We start from the raw sequence: 19175 nt of genomic DNA on the forward strand, positions 1-19175 counted from the left end.
AGAGAACTGTCTGACCGGGTGCTTCTCTGTAGGAGGGTGCTTTCTGGCATGCTCAAGTGTGGGACGTGAGGGGACAGAAGAACCGGTTGTGAGGAGCAGTGAGGCTCCTTGCTAGCTACAAGTTGGAAGGCCTTGAGGGCCGTGCTGAAGGCTGCGAAGGCCTTGCAGGTTGGAGCTGGTCTAGGGGCTTACGTAGAAAAAAGGTTGTGGGGCAGCCACAGGAGGCCACCCTGGGGTGGTGCAGGCACAGAATACCACAGGGGTCTGGCCAGCACAGGGCGGTGTGGCAGTCCTGTGTGATGGACACAGAGCCCCTGTGGTGGTGCTGGGCTTTAACATCCCTGGTGGCTTTGTGGACAGCATTGCCATTGGTGTCCTTCCCGGCTCACAAGCCCTTGCTGCTCACAAGCCACTGATGTCCTGGGAGAGTGCTCTGGGACAGGTGCCAAGCTGTGCACAGCACCCAAGCTTGGTGTCCTGGTCTCTTATCCCGTTCCAGTGTGCTAGCACGCTGTGGCCACTTACGTCATCTAACACATGTGCTGTGTGAGCTGAAGGAGTAACTCACTCTCACAGTGGCGTGTTCATTTCTAGGATACAGAAGTGTACAAAGCTACGGTGAAAGATGACCTCACCAAGTGGCAGAACGTCTTGAAGGCCCATAGCTCTGTGGACTGGTTAATAGTGGTGGTTGAAAGTGATGCCAAGAAAAAAAACAAAACCAACATCCTTCCCCGAACTTCTATTGTGGACAAAATAAGAAATGATTTTTGTAACAAACAGAGCGACAGGTAAGTGTATCTTTACAGTTTCCTCATTTGGTTGGTTCTGGATGATTGCTGGCTTCCTGGGTGGTAGCAAATGTCGACTCATCAGGGTTTGGGGAACAATGGGGAGCACTGATCCCACCCTCTGAAATTCCTGTCAGGCCAGGGAGCTGTAAGCGGTCACCCCCAAGTGCCACTGGGAGCAGAGGCTCCTGGCCCTGAGCCTCTGGGAAGCCTACACGGTGGACCCTTTCTGCAGCCTGACAGTGAGACGTGTCACAGTCTTTGTGTCGAGCAGCGTTCCTTAAACTTTTCTTTTTAAGGCTATGGGACTGCCTTCTTGTGTTTACTGTGCTCAGCCCTGTGAAGAGCCCACACAGGGAGCTGTAAGTGCTGCCTTTGCCCCAGGGCCTACCTTGCCATCTGCTGCTCCTGCGTCCTATCTGCATGCTGCTGCCTCTCTACCTGGCTGTACCACTGATGGCCATGTGTCCCAGGCTGGCCCTTGACCTCACTGGCCACAGTGCTGAGCTGTTCTCTGCCTGGCGTGACAGGTCATCATCCCATGGTTACCATTCCATGGTTACCACATGGCAGGGGCTGCCAAGGCGGTTTCTGGTGCTGTGCAGCTGCGGGAGGGGAAGCCTGCCTACTCAGGGAGGGGTCCTGGGGCAGGAGGCCCTGTACGCAGCATGGGGGGGCGTAAGGAAGGAGCAGGGGTGAACGGTCTGGAGTGCCAACCAGCCAGGGCCAGTCCACGTGTCGGCGGTACCCCAGTGAGCTGGGATTCTGGGTGCCTTTCACCTTCCACACAAAACCAGGCACATGGTCATGTTCAGACTTGATGAATATGTGGCTCAAATCCAACGTTGCCGTGTGGAGACCGTCTCATTTAGTGTCACGCAGCCTACACTTAGTGTCACGCAGCCTACGCTCACGGGAGGTTTTCTTAAGGAGTACTTGGTGCTAGTCAGCCACATTCTCGGGCACTGTGGCTGAGCATCTGTCCCCGGGGCTCAGCATGCTCACAGATGTCTTGAGCAGAGCACGCAGTGGGGACTTGAGAGCCCAGCTGCAAGGAAGGTCTGTGTCGCGGGTCTGAGCGGAGAGTAACGCTGAGGCCATCAGTCGGACTGAGCCAGTTTCCAGTTGTGTGATGTTTTTTCCAAGGTGCCTGTTGCTTACTATTAATCATGTTTGCAGTTTTTACTTCAGTGCCAAAAGTATGCTTCTACTGAGCCCATTTAAAAATAACTTGTTTTTTGATGACTATTCTTTTGTATTTACAACTTGCTGAAAATTTAAAAAAAAATTTTGTAGTTGTTGATGGACAGCATGCCTTTATTTTTTTATCTTTATGTGGTGCTAATGATTGAACCTCGTGCTTCACACATGCGAGGCAAACACTCTGCCAATGAGCTACAGCCCTAGCCCAGCCCAGCCCAACTTACTGAAATTTTAACATTTCATTCTCTGTAAGTTAAACATGCCTTATTGCATTTTGATTTGCATTAAATTGCAGTCTTTTTTTTTTTTTTTTTGGTACTGGGGATTTGGTACTTAGGGCCACTAAACCACTGAGCCACATCTCCAGCCCTTTTTTGTATTTTATTTAGAGACAGGGTCTCACTGGGTTGCTTAGGGCCTTGCTGTTGCTGAGGCTGACTTTGAACTCGTGATCCTCCTGCCTCAGCCTCCTGAGCTGCTGGGATTACAGGTGTGTGCCACTGCTCCCAGCCAAATTGCAGTCCTTTAACAAAACTGTGTGTATGTGTGTGTGTGTATTTTTTTTGTGTGTGGTGCTGGGGATTGAACCCAGGGCCTTGTGCATGTGAGGCAAGCACTCTACCAACTGAGCTACATCCCCAGCCCGACCTATCTATATTTTTAAACATAAAAGCTGGATTGAATTCTCATAAATTTGAAGATAGTGATCTCTAGTGACACTTGTCTTTTAACAGCATAATGTCTATTCTTTGAAAATATGGCCCTGAAGTGGCTTACCGTGTTTTTAGCTTTGTACATGTGTTTAGTTTTTTTATCATGTTACATGTTCTTGGTAGTCATTGGACTTTCCAGGTTTTTTCATTATGCATTTATACATTTAAGGTGATATAAAACTATACATAATATTATACTTGCTGTTTTCACTTAATACATTGTAAAAATTTTCCGTGAACAATAAATGTTTCTGTACCTTTACTGTTAGTGTATAATAAATGTTTCTGTACCTTTACTGTTAGTGAGTGTTTCTGTACCTTTACTGTTAGTGAGTGTATAATATTCCATAGTATTAAATCTACCATAGGTTATTTATAGTCCTCTGGGTCTGCAGGTCATTGTTAATGTTATGAACATCTTTCTAGCTCACTATAGTGAACATCCTTATTTCCTTAGGGTTAATTCCTTAAAGGAAAGTTGCTTGGTTAAAGGTTTGTGTATTTTTCAGACTTTGGGCAAATGCTAGAGAGTCTGAGTCTGACTGGTTGGTAGCTGCTGCCTTCTTGGTCTGCTGTCCATCCCCCACTCCCTTAGCTTTCTAGGCTCACCCTTTTCCAGTTCACCCTCTGGGCTGGTGAGGACTTTCTGAAGTTTAGTTCTTTTTTATTGAAACAGTGAGGGCCGAGAGATAGGGGAAGTTGGAGGGCTCAATCGAAGTTGGTGCGTGGTGACTCTTTCCTGTCTGGGTGATAAGCACAGGTTACCAAAGGAAAGGCTGTTGGTGGTCAGCATGTCCTTTCCATCCCACTGTCGGTATGCAAGAGAGTTCTTGTGTGGTCAGGAATGATGTTGATAATTATGACCCCTGGGGATACCTTAAGGATGCGTTGCTGAACTGAGGGACTAACAGTTTGTACAGTGAAGAAAGACACTTCAACTCCTGGGGACCTCAGGAGTGGCTGGTGCTGGCCCCACCTCTTAGGGAAGGATCCGTATCCCGGGGACAGGGGCCGGGATGACTCAGTGTTCTTGGTTCTGATGACTCACAGGGTGGACGTGTAGACTGGTGCTGTTTCCCCCGTTTTGTTTTGCCTGCTGGTGGGTAACAGCGTGGGTTCAGCCAGTTCCTACCGGGGCTGTGCTGGGGCACAGAGAATGCGAATCCAAGCAGCAATTCATTTTGCTCCTTGTTGATAGCTCACATAAAATATTTACTAGAGATGTTGACACTCATAGTATCAAGGTCTTAAAATCACTTTTGTGTTCAGGTTTCCTCTTTAAGAAGAAAGATCATGTTAGCAAGGCTAAGTAGAGGAGCCTTTTCTCCTACTGTAACGGTAGCGCCTTGGCATTTCAGCACCATAGTGCAGTCTTCTCTAGTTAAATGCCTCAGGCCTGTGTGAAGCTGTGATCTAGTGCCTGTTTATCAACACTCCTTGAGGAGCTCAGGCTAATGGTAGGGGCAGATCTGTGGCCAGGGCAGCTTTACCTGTGGCCCTTCTGTGTGACCACAGAGCAGAGTAGGCTTAGTTGAAAGTCACCTCAGGGTGAGCGGGGTGCCCAGGGGTGCAGGAGGGCACAACAAGTTCGGTGGCCCTGGGCTGCAGTGAGAGGAATTGAGACAGATGCTGAGGTGGGCCCTGGTCCCCTCTGCTGGGTGGAGAGATCCAGATTTCATCCTGTCTGTGAGGAGCCAAGGATCCTGAGGGGCAAGCTAAGGAGGGCTGGGTCACCATACTTGATGAAGTCCCCCGTGGGTCTGAGGTCCAGGGCCCCTTGGGAGTCCCTCTCCCCTCTAGTTCGCTGTGTGTAGACTGCCCTTGGAACCCCTGCAGTCCGACTGCCCATGTGGCAATAGGCTGGCTTGGCCCCTGCCTGTCACACAGTTTTCACTGGTGTGAGGAGGAGGGAAGGAGGGCAGGAGGGATGGAGGAAGCCTCACAGATGGGCCCCGGTGTCTTTGCAGGTGTGTTGTGCTGTCCGACCCTTTGAAGGACTCTTCTCGAACTCAGGAATCCTGGAATGCCTTCCTGACCAAACTCAGGACATTGCTTCTTATGTCTTTCACCAAAAACCTAGGCAAGTTTGAGGATGACATGCGGACCCTGAGGGAGAAGAGGACTGAGCCGGGCTGGAGCTTCTGCGAGTACTTCATGGTGCAGGTACCTGACTCGTGGTTCCCGCCCCATGCCCCCCCTTCCTAAGCGAGGCAGCCCTCCTGGGTGGTTGTCACGGGCCTGGTTCTAAGACCAGATGGCACAGTGGCCAAAGCGGACACTCCATTCCTGGTTGGAGAAGCAGAGGGTGGAGATGGTGTCTGCAGGGGTCCTGCTGCCTTGGGGCTCTGCACTGCTTCCGAGACGAGCTTTTGTCTGGCCTTAGGGGCCTTCTGGGTGTCTGCTGTGAAGCAGGCGGAGGGTCCCAGCCTTGGGGGGTGGACCTGAGCTGGAGGTCCTGTTCCCTACCTGCTGTGCCTGGGCATTGTGACTAAGGATGGCTTCTGTAAACGTGTCCTCCATGGTTTTGTTTTGTGACCTGGGTTCCAATAAAGACTTGGGTTAAACTGGAGCTTTATTCTAATTTGCTAAAATGTTTGGGCTTTTAAAATCGTAGTTTCTAGTCAGTTCTTTTTCCCTGTTAAGAAAATTCTTCAACTCAGGGACGTGTAGCAGTTGCATTTGGGAAGGGAAGCCCTCCTGACACAGTGGAACGTGACAGGTGTGTGGCAGGGTTCCGTGCTCTTGTCCAGCATCTCCTAAGGAAAAAAGCCCAAGTTTCACTTGTAGATATAATTTAGTTGGTTACTGAAGAAATAGTGCCCTTTGAATAAGTACAGGACCCATCCTGATGAACAATTTTGAATGTTATTTTTTATTCCGGGGCTTACGTCTTAGGGATGTGAAGACTTGGTACGCGGAAGGGGATCTGAGCATGCTAGCAATGCTCTGAGTGATCGCTGCATTGCAAACCTTTCCGATTGTCCTGGCCCTTCACTCTTCAAGCTTATTGGAAAGAGAGAGGCCACAAGAAGGGAGGGTGCTGGACTAGGGTGGAGGTGCAGTGTGAGCCCTGAGATGGATGGGTGGGTTCAGAAACGTGGACTGTGTGAGGGTTAATGTGCATGTGTGCATTTCCTTCTCTGGCCTCGGACAGGCCCAGCAGCAGCAGTACTGCAGAAGCAAGGGGCACACGTAGTGCCCAGACCTTGGTTTCTAAACTCCATCCTCAGGTAACAGGGAGCAGAGCTCCTTGGAGAAGTGGTTTATAACTGGGTTAGGGTAGGCAATACACGGGAGGGTCCTGGATACCAGGGAGTGAGGAGTACACAAAGGGACAGGGCTCCAGAGGCTATAGGCGTCACCCGAGGGAGCTGCTGAAGGCCACGGCTGCAGTAGGTGAGGACAGGGTTGGGCGTGACCCAGGGAGCGCAGTTCACCTCCATTCACGTGTTCCTGGGGGTACGTAGTTGGTTATAAAGTCAGCAGAGCAGGAGGTTCAGCTCTTCCCTCCAGCACCCAGGCCAGGAGCAGGTTCATCATGTCACAGTGAGAGACCCAGTGCAACCCTGAACCAACCAGTCCAGGCCAGCAGCGCCTGCAGTGAGACCATCAGCACGGTGCCCTGCTTGTTAGGAGGGGTGAGAAAGACACGTCGTCCTTGCTAAAACAGTCTCATGGCAGTCACAGAAAAACACCAAATGGACTCAGGTGAAGGGACACTAGACAAAGTAACACCAGCCTCTTCCAAGGTGCCATGGTCAGGAAGGACCGCAGAGACTGAGGGCAGTGGCAGCCGGGCGCCCTGTGGAATCCTGGTGGGATGCGGAGCAGAACGAGGGCTGATAGTAGGAGAGCTGGCAGGATTCAAATGAGGCTGCCTGCTGGACGGTGCTGTGCTGGGATTCCTGTGTGTGATCACGGAACTCTGCTAGATGTTGACGTTTTGGGAAATGGACGAAGGGCTAGATGGAGATGGACACCATTTCAGGGGCAGCACTTCTGTGAGTCTAAAATGAGCTCATTGGTGCAGATGAGCGAGGAGAAACCTCTGACCCATGCTGTGGGCGATGGGCTTTGAGGACATTGTGCTCAGTGGAAGAAGTCCGCGAGGACAGACACTGGGAGACTGTCTGGCTGAGGACGGACCAGTGCAGTTTGTGGCCAGTAGGGGAAGGTGCCAGCAGCTGGGGGCCCTGGGGAGTCATGGTCTAATGGGGACAGAATTTCCGTTTGGAAATGGGTCACACAGCAGTGTGCATGTGCTTAGCACTGCTGAACTGTACAGTCAAAATGATTGATACGGTAGATGTTATCACTATTGAAAAAGTTAACACTGCAGTGCTCATTCTCAGGAGGACCTCACAAAGAGAAGAAAGAAAGGGCAGGGTGCCAGAGGAGTCCCCTGTGAGCACGCCCACCCGTGTGTGGAGGGCTGCAGGACACAGGGCTGGGTCTGTAGGGAGCAGGTCAGGTCGGGTGGAGCGTCACAGCTGACATCGAAGCCTGCTGACCGTGCTGGGCCTCTTGTGCATGCCTTACAGACAGAACTCTAACCCTCCCACAGAGACCTCAGCCCAGGGTGCCATGAGCCCAGCTGCAGCTGGAAAGTGGTACCTAGCTGTGGACGTTGCTCAGGACCTCCAGCACAACCCGGACCGTGCCAGTGTGTGTCTGTGTGTGTGTGTGCACACCCTCCTGGCTCTGCCTTAAACCTGCCGTGGAGGAAATCAGAAAAAAGTCCTTCCTGCCTGTCTCTGTACATTTTTCCATTCAGTGCGTGGCAGGTTGTCCTAGGGCGAGGGCCAAGTCCATAGGCAGCTTTGGTGAGCTCGTGGCCCACACACTGGTAGGGATGCAAGCCCTGGGAGCAGAGCTGGCTATGGAGGGCCAGGGCAGGCTCGGAGGAGGATGGCCATGCTACAGGAGGTGTGGGGCACCTCATTGAGCCGGTGACGGCCACACCTGGAGGAAGCTGCAGAGCAGGCCTCGTGGGCATGTGGAGGAAGCGTGAGGAAGTCCCACAGGCGGGGATGTGTGGGGACGAGGAGCTGTGGTGGTGCTGAGTGAGGTCCCAGGGTGGTGCAGGGAGGGGGGCTGACCTTGGGGCTTGGGAATCTCTCACAGACTCGGGACTCCTCCACATGGGATGGGTGGCTGTGACGGAGGTGACACGGAGGTCAGGGCGGGAAGACTGTAGTCAGGCTTGGACGTGCAGGCGTGAGGTCTGCTGGGCACCCTGGAGACGTATTCAGCTCGCAGATGGGGCCGGGTTTTCTTGAGGCATAGTGCTGTGTGAGGCCGTGCCCTGGTACACTCACCAGAAGGGAGTAGAGGGAGCGTGGGGGACCTGCAGCGGAGAGCCTGAGGGGACCAGAGGGACCGCAAGCAGGAGCTGCAGCACAGGGGCAGGGAGATGCGGGTGGCGTGTGACAGGCGAGAAGGGCCACATGGTGGCGTGCGTGTCCTCCTCTTGCCCTGCTGCTCTCTGGTCCCTGTCCCTGGCGTGCGCAGGTGCTGGCGTCACCAGGGGACTTTCTGCTCTGGTGGGGGGCATCACTTATGCGCTGTGTGCTCCTCTCCTGCCCTTCACTGCCACGTGCGGCTTCAGAAAGCTGACCGACGTCTCTTGGGCACAGGAGGAGCTCGCCTTTGTCTTTGAGATGCTGCAGCAGTTTGAAGATGCCCTGGTGCAGTACGATGAGCTGGACGCCCTGTTCTCGCAGTACGTCGTCAACTTCGGGGCCGGGGGTGAGTAGATGTTGCAGCGAGTCTCTCCTCAGTCTTCCCACTCCCAGGTAGTCTGCTTACCCCAGTTCAGTCACTGTTCGTGGTTGTCATGTAAACTACAGAGGATATGGTCTCACAGTTCCTCAGGGTGTAACTGGTCACTCTCACTTTTAGGACAGTGGAAAAGCACTTCACAAGCTGTTTGCAGGTGTGAAGTCTTATTTCCACAGCTCAGCTGCCTGCTGGCGATGCTTCTGATTGCAAGCCTCCTATTACCATGCAAGTGGACGTCTCTCTTGGTTTGGTTGGTAGTACTTGAAGCCCATCGCTGTGAATTTTATGTGACCACCGTAATGGGCATTCATCAGTCTTTTAAAAACCTTTAAGTAGCTGGGCGCGGTGGCGCACGCCTGTAATCCCAGTGGCTTGGGAGGCTGAGGCAGGAGGATCACGAGTTCAAAGGCAGCCTCAGCAACTGGTCGAGGTGCTAAACAACTCAGTGAGACCCTGTCTCTAAATAAAATACAAAATAGGGCTGGGGTTGTAGCCCATTGTTTCAGTGCCCCTCAGCTCAATCCCTGGTAAACCCCACCCCTTCCAAAAAATATTAATTAATTAATTAATTTAGGGCAATTTAAAATACCAAAGCAAGCCCAGACCAAGTGTGGCGGCCGAGTGATGAGCTTGCTTTAGCACACTGTCGAGTGTCTTCACATGCCAGGCACAGTTCTAGTAAAGCATTCATGGAAGAGAAAATAAATAACAGTAGGCAAAGACCATGGGAGGGGACACATTGAGACAGGCAGCTGGGACAGCTGCTCTGGGCAGGTCGCTTTGACACAGAGACCTCCATGGAACGTGGGAGTGACCATGAGGACCCTTGGGGGAGGATCTGGGAGGAGGTGCTACCGAGTGGGCAGTCACCAGTGTGCACTTCAGCAGCCCAAGCAGGAGTTGGCAGCGGTGAGTGAAGGTGCCGTAAGCCTAGCTGGTCAGGTGTGTAGTAGTGCCACACACCAGTGTCAGCCGTTCCTTACAGGAGCAAAAAGGACCTGGCAGCCACACCTCTCTTTTGGAGTGAGAAAAATAGATTAAACAAGTTTTTCAAAGATTGAATGACTTGGGGCTGGAGTCGTGGCTCAGCGGTAGAGCGCTCGCCTAGCATGTGCGAGGCGCTGGATTTGATCCTCAGCACCACATAAAAATAAGTAAATAAAGGTATGATGTCCAACTACAACTAGAAAAAAATATATAAAAGATTGAATGACGGTAGAGCTCCACATTTAGTTTAAGATGGTATTTGAGTCTCAGGGCTGTGAGTTAAAATGGCAGCCTTGGGGCTGGGGATGTGGCTCAAGCAGTAGCACGTCTGCCTGGCATGCGTGCGGCCCAGGTTCGATCCTCAGCACCACATACAAACAAAGATGTTGTGTCTGCCAAAAAAAACTAAAATAAATAAAGGGAGAGTTTTAAAAAAGAAAAAAAAAAAATGGCAGCCTTGTTGACATGTTGACTCGCTAGGCTTTTCCCCTCTGTTGCTGCTGTCTCCTCCCGTGCCTGCTCTCCTGTCCTCTGGGAGCTGCACTTAGTGGTTGATGTGGTTGATTTAGGGAAATAAGTCAAGGGAAACCTGATGAGTAATGAAGACAAAACACCAGGATGGTCAGGTGAGCAGGCTGCACTGTAGGTAAAGGTGAGGCCGCCTCCACGCTCCTCCCAAGGCCTCACCTTGACTGGCCCAGAGCCTGGGGTGTTCCCAACTCGACCTCTCAGCCTCTGCCTGGCTGCCCAGGTATTCTGTTCCCACTTAGGACCCCCTGGGCCTGGTGAGATGGTGTGCCTTGCTGCCTGGGCTCTCAGACCCTGTGCTCAGCCGTGGGAAGCCAGGACCCAGAGGCCTGTACTCATGGAACCACCCCATCCTGAGGCCCTAGCCGGTGTATGGTGTGTTGGCAGAGAGTAACTGGTTGCAAAGCTGCCGGCTCTTCCACGCGGGCTCCTGGTCCTGAGCAGGAACCTCAGCCAGGTGAGGTACCTGTGGTCAGCAACTTTCATGATGTGTATTTGTTTAGATGGTGCCAACTGGCTGACTTTTTTCTGCCAGCCGGTGAAGAGCTGGAATGGACTGGTCCTCCGCAAGCCCATAGATATGGAGAAGCGGGAGTTGATACAGAGGCAAGAAGCCACCCTGTTGGACCTGCGCAGTTACCTGTTTTCGCGCCAGTGCACCCTGCTCCTCTTCCTGCAGCGGCCATGGGAGGTGGCTCAGCGGGCCCTGGAGCTGCTGCACAGCTGTGTGCAGGAGCTGAAGCTCTTGGAAGTGAGTTAGCTCCTCTCCCCACTTACTTGCCTTGGACTCTCCCCACAGGAAGCTGAACTGTGGCCTTCCCCAGACTCTCCCTGCTGCAGAACCGGCTGCCTTTTCTGCATGTCCTTGACTTTTAGTTGATTGTCTGCTTAGTCACTTTTTGCATAGATCAGCTGCTCAGAAGTCTAGTTTCTACTCTCCCCGTGGTGACGTCCACGCTGGCCAAGTCAGCCTCTCAGGTCAGGGTCTCCGTGTAGCTTGTAAGGTGACTGTGGTGACACCAGGGGAGCAGCCTTCCCTGATAGATGTCACTTACCTGAAGGGTACTCGCTGGATTTTGTATATGGACATTGTTTCAGGACGCCCTTCCCAGATAGCTGGTTATGGGCATGGACGTGTGGGTAGCAGGGCGTGAGTGACCTGGCAAGCTATGTTGGTGACAGTGACATAAAGCTTACTGGATGACAGGGGTGTGTGTATGTGCGTTGAAGAGTAAGGCTTTAGACTGATCACCTGTGCTGATACACAGGGCTGTGGGCCCTCCCTGCCACGGAATCATGGGCTGTGGTGCGAGAGGGTTTCGTAAGCCTCTGTACCCAGAAGAGCACAGGTATGCCCATGTGGAGTGCCACCTGCCGTTCTGAGCACTCACACACATCCCCACCCATTGCCCTGTTAGACCTCTGAGTGGGCGAGGTGACTTCCCCAGGTCTAGGAACTGGACCCAGCCAGCATCCAGGCCAACCAAGTCTCATCATGGGAGGTCCCCCCCCCCCCAGGTGCCCAGGGGACACAGCTGTTGTCAAACCCCTGGGGAAAGGTCTCAGAGCTTGCATTTACTCTATTGACTAAAAGTTTGGCAGGAGGGTATTTTATGATAGAATAACTTATTTTTTGTACCCTAGAATACTAAATAACAGGCCTGATACTTAGTTTGAAATCCTCTTAAAAGAGATTTAATCAGGGGCTGAGGCTGTAGCTCAGTGGCAGAGTGCTTGCCTAGCTCATGTGAGGCCCTGGGATTGATCCTTATCACCACATTAAAACAAAACAAACAAACAAAAAACAAATAAAGGCATTCTGTCCATCTTTAACTGAAAAAAATTACAAAAAAAAAAGATTTAATCATTTAAAAAAATTTTTTTAGTTGTAGATGGCACAATAACTTTATTTTATTACTTCTAATATGGTGCTGAGGATCGAGCCCAGTGCCTCAGACATGCTAGGTGAGTGCTCTGCCACTGAGCCACAACCCCAGCACTTAAATACTTTTTTAACCTAAGTGAAGAGAAATTATTTTAGTTAATTTCTAATGGAGACATTCTTAATTCAGAGCCTCAGCTGAGTCACAAACTCAAGAATTTACAATTTTCATCCAAGTATTTTTCTTGTAAGTCCAGCAAATGAGGAAAAATGCCACTTTTCAATCATTTTTCACCTTGAAATGAGATATACTTGGCCACCTAGGACTGTATGGCTGTAGGGAGTCTGCTTTGGTGCCCACCCTCAGGGTGTTGGGGCCCCAGTGCCTGGTAGAACAGAGCTCCCTGGCCCATGTGTGCAGGAGTCAGCACCTGATGGAGGTCTCATCACTGAGGGGAGAGCCCAGGAGGCTCAGACGTGGCATGGAAACCAGCACAAGCCCAGGGCCGTGACCTGTTTGGGGTGAGCGTTGGAAAGCCTGGAAGGATGGTGCAGACCAGTCTCTGGCCCAGTCATAACTCCAATATTTAACCATCTTCCTCATATCTTCTCTGTGCCTCGGACCCAGTGCAGTAGTAATGCACCCTCCAGCCTGCCAAAGGAGGGGACCAGCTCCCAGAGCCAGGTGGGACCTGGGCAGAGCCCACAGTGTGTGAGCCAGCTGCCTGTGGCCTCTGGGGAGGGAACTGCTGGTCCCAGGCAGCTCTTCAGGGAAGGAGTGAGGTGCCTGCCACTGCGTCCTTGTCTTCCTGTCCCTGATCTCCCCCAGGCTTTGTGAACGCTGGGAGGCCTCAAGTGCACTGACGAGTACCTCCAGCTTCCCCAGCAGGGCCAGTAGGGAGGGTGTGAAGTGGCCGAGAGGTGGGCTGTGACCTACAGAGGGAGTGGCCTGGCGGCCCTTCTTCTGAAGGCTGCTCTGGCCTCCCGTGTGCCACGGTTCTGCCCGTGGTGTTTGCAGAGTGTGCGGTGGCTGTGGAAGACGTTCACTACTAGGCAACATGCTCCCGCCTCTGCAGCGCTGAGTTCTGCAGCGCCTCTGGCTGCGGGGGAAGGAACCCGTCAGCTACCCCTGATCCCTGGAGAGAGGGCTGTGAGGTTATGAGGACTCCGAGCCTCCTAGGGAGTGTTGGGCTGGCCCTGAGCACATGCTGCCCTTGGCTCCCTGGCCTCCTCTGCTGATTGGGGAGTGGCCCCCTGGCCTCCTCTGCTGGTGGGGAGTGCACTGGGCCTTTGACTACCGTGTACTGTTTCAGGTGCTTCTTGTCCACTGTGGGTCTCCCACCGCCTGTCCCTGTGAAGTAGAATTGTCATTGTCGTCTTGACTTTCCCTTCTCTGGGTCATGTTTATGGCACTTGGCGGCACTTTTCTAGCTGTGTGGTGTCTCCTTTAGGAGGATCAGACCAAGCTGCATGCTGGGTCCACACAAGGGCGTGCCACCCTGTCCCTCGTCCCCTTTGGTAGTTTCTCCCTCCCAGTGACCTACTTCTGGTTCCTGCTTCTCCCCAGCACATGGATGGGTACTCCTGGTACCTTCCTTGTCCCACTCACTTGTCCCTACTGCTGAGGTACCCACAATCCCCTTGGTACCATCTGCCCGTTTCTCAGCACTGAGGTGGGCACTGTTTGTGGTGACCCCTCCAGGTCAGGAGTGGCTCCACTGTGTACTGGTCGTCTGGCCCCATTGACAGTTGTGTGAGAATCAGATTCTCACATGACCGTTGAGCAAGGAGACCTGGGTGGGCTGGGTGCAGACTTACTGCCTCTGCTGGGAACCGTGGCTCCCTTACCTTTCCCCCCAAGTATCGCTCTTCTCACCCTTGAGGTGGAGGTGAAGACCAGCTGTCCTTTGGGTGGTGAGGACTGAGTGAGGTGGGGCATGGGAAGGGTGGTGTGGTGCCAGGCCTAGCGCCCAGCCCTGCGTTGTGTGAGGCCCAAGGTGAGCACTTTGGAGCCTTTTTCGGGGGTCTCAGTGGGCCTGCTGGTGCTGGCTGGCATGCAGGGCCTGTCACCAGCTCATCTCCACCCTTCACGTCTGAGGTGGGGTCTTTCTGTGAGGTTGTGTTTGTTTAGCAGGGAGGAGGCTGTTATATCTTAAGTAAATTTGTCAGTTGGTAAGTAACTTGAAAGACTTATTATAATTTGTTTTAAATTTTTGCGTAAAGATTTAAGATTCAGAAGACTCAAACTTATTTAATTTTTCTACAAGTTGCCTCTGCTCTCAAAAACAAAGCCGTTTACCATTTTGGGTTAGCTTTCTTGTGGGTTGTTTCTTGTGTTCATGTCCATGGTCAAGAAGCTGGTGTGGAGCTGGGCGGTGGTGCACACCTGTAATCCCAGCAGCTCGGGAGGCTGAGGCAGGAGGATCAGAAGTTCAAAGCCAGCCTCAGCAAAAGCGAGGTGCTAAGCAACTCAGTGAGACCCTGTCTCTAAATAAAATATAAAATAGGGCTGGGGATGGGGCTCAGTGGTTGAGAGCCCCTGAGTTCAATTCCAGGTACCAAAACAAAACACAAAGCTGGGGTGGAGCCTTGAGTTCTGACATGCAGGGCCTGGCGAGCCGAGCCGGGGAGAGGAGAGGCGAGGGTTGTTCAGCAGCAACGCTGGCAGGCGTGTGGCTCCTCAGGCTTGTGTTTATCAGCACACAGGGACACAGAGCCTGCATGAAGCTGTTTGGCAACTGTTGTGTTTTCCTGCGGCTGGGCTGGGACCCAGTCCTCCATCACCGAGCTCCTTACTTATGAGGTCACCGCAGCAGGAGGTGCTCTGTGTGTGCTTCTGTGGCTTGTGCACCGTGTCCCAGAAGCCTCCTGTTTAGTCTGCCTGTTGACGTAAAGTGGCTCTCAGAGAATAGGAGGCAGCGGAGCGGTTGTCAGGCATCAGCCTGCCGCTGGCTGTAGCAGTACCACAGTGGTCCTCCACCTGGGGGTGCCCACCTGGGGGAGCCACTTCCTAGTCTTGGGCCAGTGACCTGATGGAAATGTGTAAAATGGGAGATCGTGCCACCTTGTGCATTACGCTGGGGCAGCCCTGAAGTTGCACCTGTCCCACAGGAGTCGTGTGTCTACACAGGGCCTCCCCCCACTCTTTTTTTCCCTCCAGCTATGTCTTATTTCCCTCCGTTTATCAAAAGCGAATATATTCCCTGTGTGACAGCATACAAAAGCACCTGTGAGGGGTCTTTCCTCGTGGGTGCCTTTCTGGTCTGGGCCTTCTTGTGCTTGCTGAGCTGCAGTCCTGGGCTTCTGTTTGCTCTTGGAAGAGCTGCGTTGTCCGGAAGCCTCGAGTTACAGTGGTGTCCTATATTCCCATTTTTGGAAGACATTGGTACAGGTGGACTTGTGAGGCCAGGGACACACATGGCCAGTGGCCTTTAGAAGGCCTCCTCATTCTCAGCCACACCAGCAGTGCCTTTGGCACAGGAGTGTCTTTTTTTTTAACCAAAGGGGCATGGAGGGCTACAGGAAGGTGTTTTCCAGAAGGCCACTGTGCGCCTGTCACGGTGATGGCTCGAGCGTTTGTTTGCTTGTTTTGAACTGTGTTCTCTCTGTGACGTTTAACCTTTGTCAGCTCAGGTTCTGCTGTGGAACAGTGTGGCCAAGTGGGACAGGGCCCCCTGTGACCTCAGAGGAACCAGCCAGTCACAGGTGTGGTGGCCAGGCTGTGGCATGAGACATCATTGTGATCAGCTGGTCAGCCTGGGATCCCAGGTCAAAGCAGGGAAAGAGGCGAGGGTGCAGTTCCAGCTGGCGGCGAGCTCCGCCTGGCAGAGGCAGAGCAGTAGAGCTCTCTGAGCATTGCACAATGGACACCTCACTAGTCCCTTGAGTGGGGAGGTCCCTTGGAGGCTCTGTGGTGGCACACACTAATCCTGTGGGACTAGTGCAACTTTAGGACTGTGACATGGAGCCAGGGGGACCAGAACTGGAGGGTGGCAGCTGATGAGAGGCTGTCTGTGGTCTCTTCCCTGGGAGAGAGAGGGGAACCCTTGGGAACAGTCAGGAAACGTTTGCTTGCCTGCCAAGCACTGTGGTGAGAGTAGCGAGGGGAGAGGAAGCTCTACCCCTTGCAAGAACCACGGTCGGCCCACTGGGGCTGCTAGAGCCCAGCGACGTGGTACCGGCATGAAGTGGGGAGGGTGGGCTACACGCAGTGATAGGGAAGGTTCTGGAAGAGTCATTTTAGAAGTCATTCCTCCAACTGATCGTTGCTGGGCGTGTTTTGTGCCAAGTGTTGTAGGCTCTGTTTCCAGCAGAGAACACACCCACCTGTGTGAATCAGCTTTTAAATACCCGACAAAAACAATTTAAAGAAGGAACGATTTATTTTGGCTCGTGGTTTCATGGTTCAGTCCACGGTCAGCCAGCTCCACTGCTCAGGTCTGCGGTGAGGTAGGACATCACGGTAGAAGGGCGTGGGGAGGAGAGCTGCTCCCTCCTGGCGGCTGGGAAGAGGAGCTAGAGGAAGGGACCAGGGACAAGACACAGTCCCCAGAGCACAGGCTGGTGACCTGTGTCCTCCAGCCAGCCGCACCCCACCTGCCTACAGTTCCCACCACCTCCCAGTTGTCCATCGCTTCCCCAGACCCCAGCCTCCAGGCTTGCTGCCCTGGGGACCAAGGCTTCCACACACGGACCTGTGGGGGACAGTCCAGAGCCAACCATGACACTACCCCTGTGGCCCATGTACTTCAGTGAGTGAGAGGGCACTCCCCAGGTGACCGCTCGTAGGAGTGGATTTCAGGCAGAGCAGACAGTGACCCTGAAGAGCTGTGAAAGAGCTCAGCATGGCCAGTGCATCCGGGCAGGTGTGCTTGGAGAGGAGGCCCAGGGGAGGCCGACGGGGTGCATTGTACACCACAGCTAGTGAGGTGCCCCCTTAGGCTGAAGCCACGTGCCACAGAAGCCTTAGCAGCTGGGGGCCCCGGCAGGAGGAGCAGGGCGCAGCTGGAGGCCAGAAGAGTGTACAAACCTATGCCGGGGTCCAGGGGACCGGGCAAGGTTCTGAGGTAAGACTGCCAGGGTAGGTTTTAAGTGAATGGATTGGAGAAATCCAATGAGTGGCGCTGAGCCCACTGGGCATCCGCAGATAAAGGGTGCCTGTAGCTCAGCTGTGGACACAGCGTGTTCCAGGAGGAGCTGCGACTCAGCATGAGAGGAAGAGGCCAGCTCTGGGAGGTAGCGTGGGAGAGTGTGTGTGAGGTGGGCAGGTGCTTCTCAAGAGCATACATGAGGTTAGCGGAAGGCCATCTGTGGTGCAGGAGAGTGGCAGCTCGCGCGTCAGGAGAGGATGAGCTCCCCTGGGTAGGGTGGGAAGAGCTCCTGTGGGTCCCAGGGCAAAGACCAGCTGCCAGGCCCTGGACAGCCTTGGCCGGGAGGCGTGAGCAACGCTCAGTCTTTCTGGGCACGTGAAGAGCACGCGTGCTCACCACCAGGACCAATGGACAGCTCAGCAGTGGTGGCCAGCAGAAGAGCAGGATTTGCACTTACTGTGGTGTGAATGCCACACCCATGCGGAAAGGTGTGGTGCGGCAAGGCAGGCACGTGCCCGCCACCACCAGGCAGGTACACACGTAGGTCTGACTCACGGCCTGGCATGGGGAAAACCCAAGCTCCCACCCCGTGTGAGGGACGACGTTGTCCTGGTGGTCATGCAGAGAGGAGCAGCATGAAGTGAGCAAGTAAGCACGGGAATGAGTGGACCGGCTGTGTGACTCGTAAGAACCATGCCTTTGGATTCCTGACACACCGAGCTCCGCTGTGGACAGGACCACTCTGACGAGCTGTCCTGCTGGGGACTTATTGAGGGAGGGTGACAGGCTTGGAGCTCCCGAGGGCTGCTGCTCTAGTCTCTATCCAGGGTGGACGCCCTGGGGGCGTCATATTCTGTAGGCTGTATTCACAAAAAAGAAGACAGGAGTGGCTTTGATTTTATGCTTGGAAAATATGACAGTGGCTCTTTGCATTACTTATTTTTCAGGAATCAGGAGACAAGGAGGGACTTTAACAAAAATTACAGAATATATATATTAAGAAATTCATTTTAGAAGTGTGTTGTTCACTCAAGACAAAGAGTGAAGTGTCCCGGGAGTCTGTGGGGCTGCCCAGCGTCCTGCCAGTGGGAACAGATGAGGCCACCACTGGCTCCTAGGTGAGCCCAGAGTTGCAGTTGGGCAGGCAATTTAGGTGCCCACCTTTTAGAGCAGAGCAGAGTCCTGTGTCAGGGTGGCATGGAGTTCCAGGTGCACCGAGGGATGCAGGCCAAGACTGAGTCCCGTCGCCTCTGTGCATGTTTGTCACTGACACCCTCCCACACCAGCCACCTTTCAGGGGAGGGGACAGATGCTCATTTGGACAGATTTAAAACTGTGGCTGTGGAATCATTTTTTTCCCCAAAGTTTGTGGGACCTTTTCTATTTTCAAGTCCCACCATTCAGGATTAAATGAGATTTAAGAAAAGATTGAAGTTCTACGTGTTGGTAAAGACATAGAAAAACTAGGACTCCCATGAGTTAGATGCTGTGTGTGTTGGTGTGTACCACCACATTGGAAAACTCTCTGCCAGCATCGACTGATGCTTCAAATAGCCTGTCCTTTGACCCAACCATTCTATCCCCAGGTATATCCCCAAGAAAAACGTGTCTGGCCATAAGATGAGCAAAGGGACTCACTTGGAAGCTTGCACATTGGTGAGGGAATCAGTGTTGGTTCATCTCACGGCTCTTCTCCTGGAGCAAAGAGCAGTGTGAACGGGGCTGGGGATGTGGCTCAAGTGGTAGCGCGCTCGCCTGGCATGCGTGCAGCCCGGGTTCGATCCTCAGCACCACATACAAACAAAGATGTTGTGTCTGCCGAAAACTAAATAAATAAATAAATTAAAAAAAAAAAAAAAGCAGTGTGAACAACCAATAATAATTAAAAAAAAAAAAAAAAGCAGTGTGCAGATGTGTTCCTGGGCACGGTGGCTTTGACACTTAGCTAGAGGTCACGTGTGCCTACAGATGGCTGCTGGGAGGCCCTGCTTTGGGGGCAGCTCCCAGCACCACCCTGGCTGTGTGGGGCATTGTTGGAGGAGCCAGTGAGCCTCCTGTGCCGCCAGCTCACTCCTCTCAGTGTGCACACAGCAAGGGCATGGCGGGGAGGAGCCTGAGCCTCAGGGCCATTCTAGTGGACGGAGCACAGGTACAGCTTCTGAGTGTGTGAAGCTCCCCCAGGAGGTGGGGTGGCCTTGCA

General features: G+C 53.1%; 1 protein-coding gene and 1 non-coding gene across 5 annotated transcripts in view; one reads left to right on the forward strand and one right to left on the reverse strand.

Moving 5' to 3' along the window:
- Window positions 1-19175, forward strand: part of Trappc10 (trafficking protein particle complex subunit 10) — a 58887-nt gene that overhangs the window by 14000 nt on the left and 25712 nt on the right. For 3 of the 4 annotated variants that reach the window (XM_048803770.1, XM_015478835.2, XM_048803769.1), the window contains 4 exons: window positions 595-791; window positions 4675-4870; window positions 8344-8455; window positions 10507-10754. In XM_048803770.1, the coding sequence (XP_048659727.1) occupies window positions 595-791; window positions 4675-4870; window positions 8344-8455; window positions 10507-10754 (753 nt within the window). Of the gene's footprint in view, window positions 1-594; window positions 792-4674; window positions 4871-8343; window positions 8456-10506; window positions 10755-19175 lie in introns of those variants that run through there. The other variant, XM_015478838.2, reaches the window with a different exon arrangement.
- Trnav-cac lies at window positions 2561-2634 on the reverse strand. The gene has a single exon. It is a non-coding gene; the product is annotated as a tRNA-Val (tRNA).

The sequence above is a fragment of the Marmota marmota genome, unplaced genomic scaffold (assembly GCF_001458135.2).
Source record: "Marmota marmota marmota unplaced genomic scaffold, marMar, whole genome shotgun sequence".
In the NCBI taxonomy this organism is placed as follows: domain Eukaryota; kingdom Metazoa; phylum Chordata; class Mammalia; order Rodentia; family Sciuridae; genus Marmota; species Marmota marmota.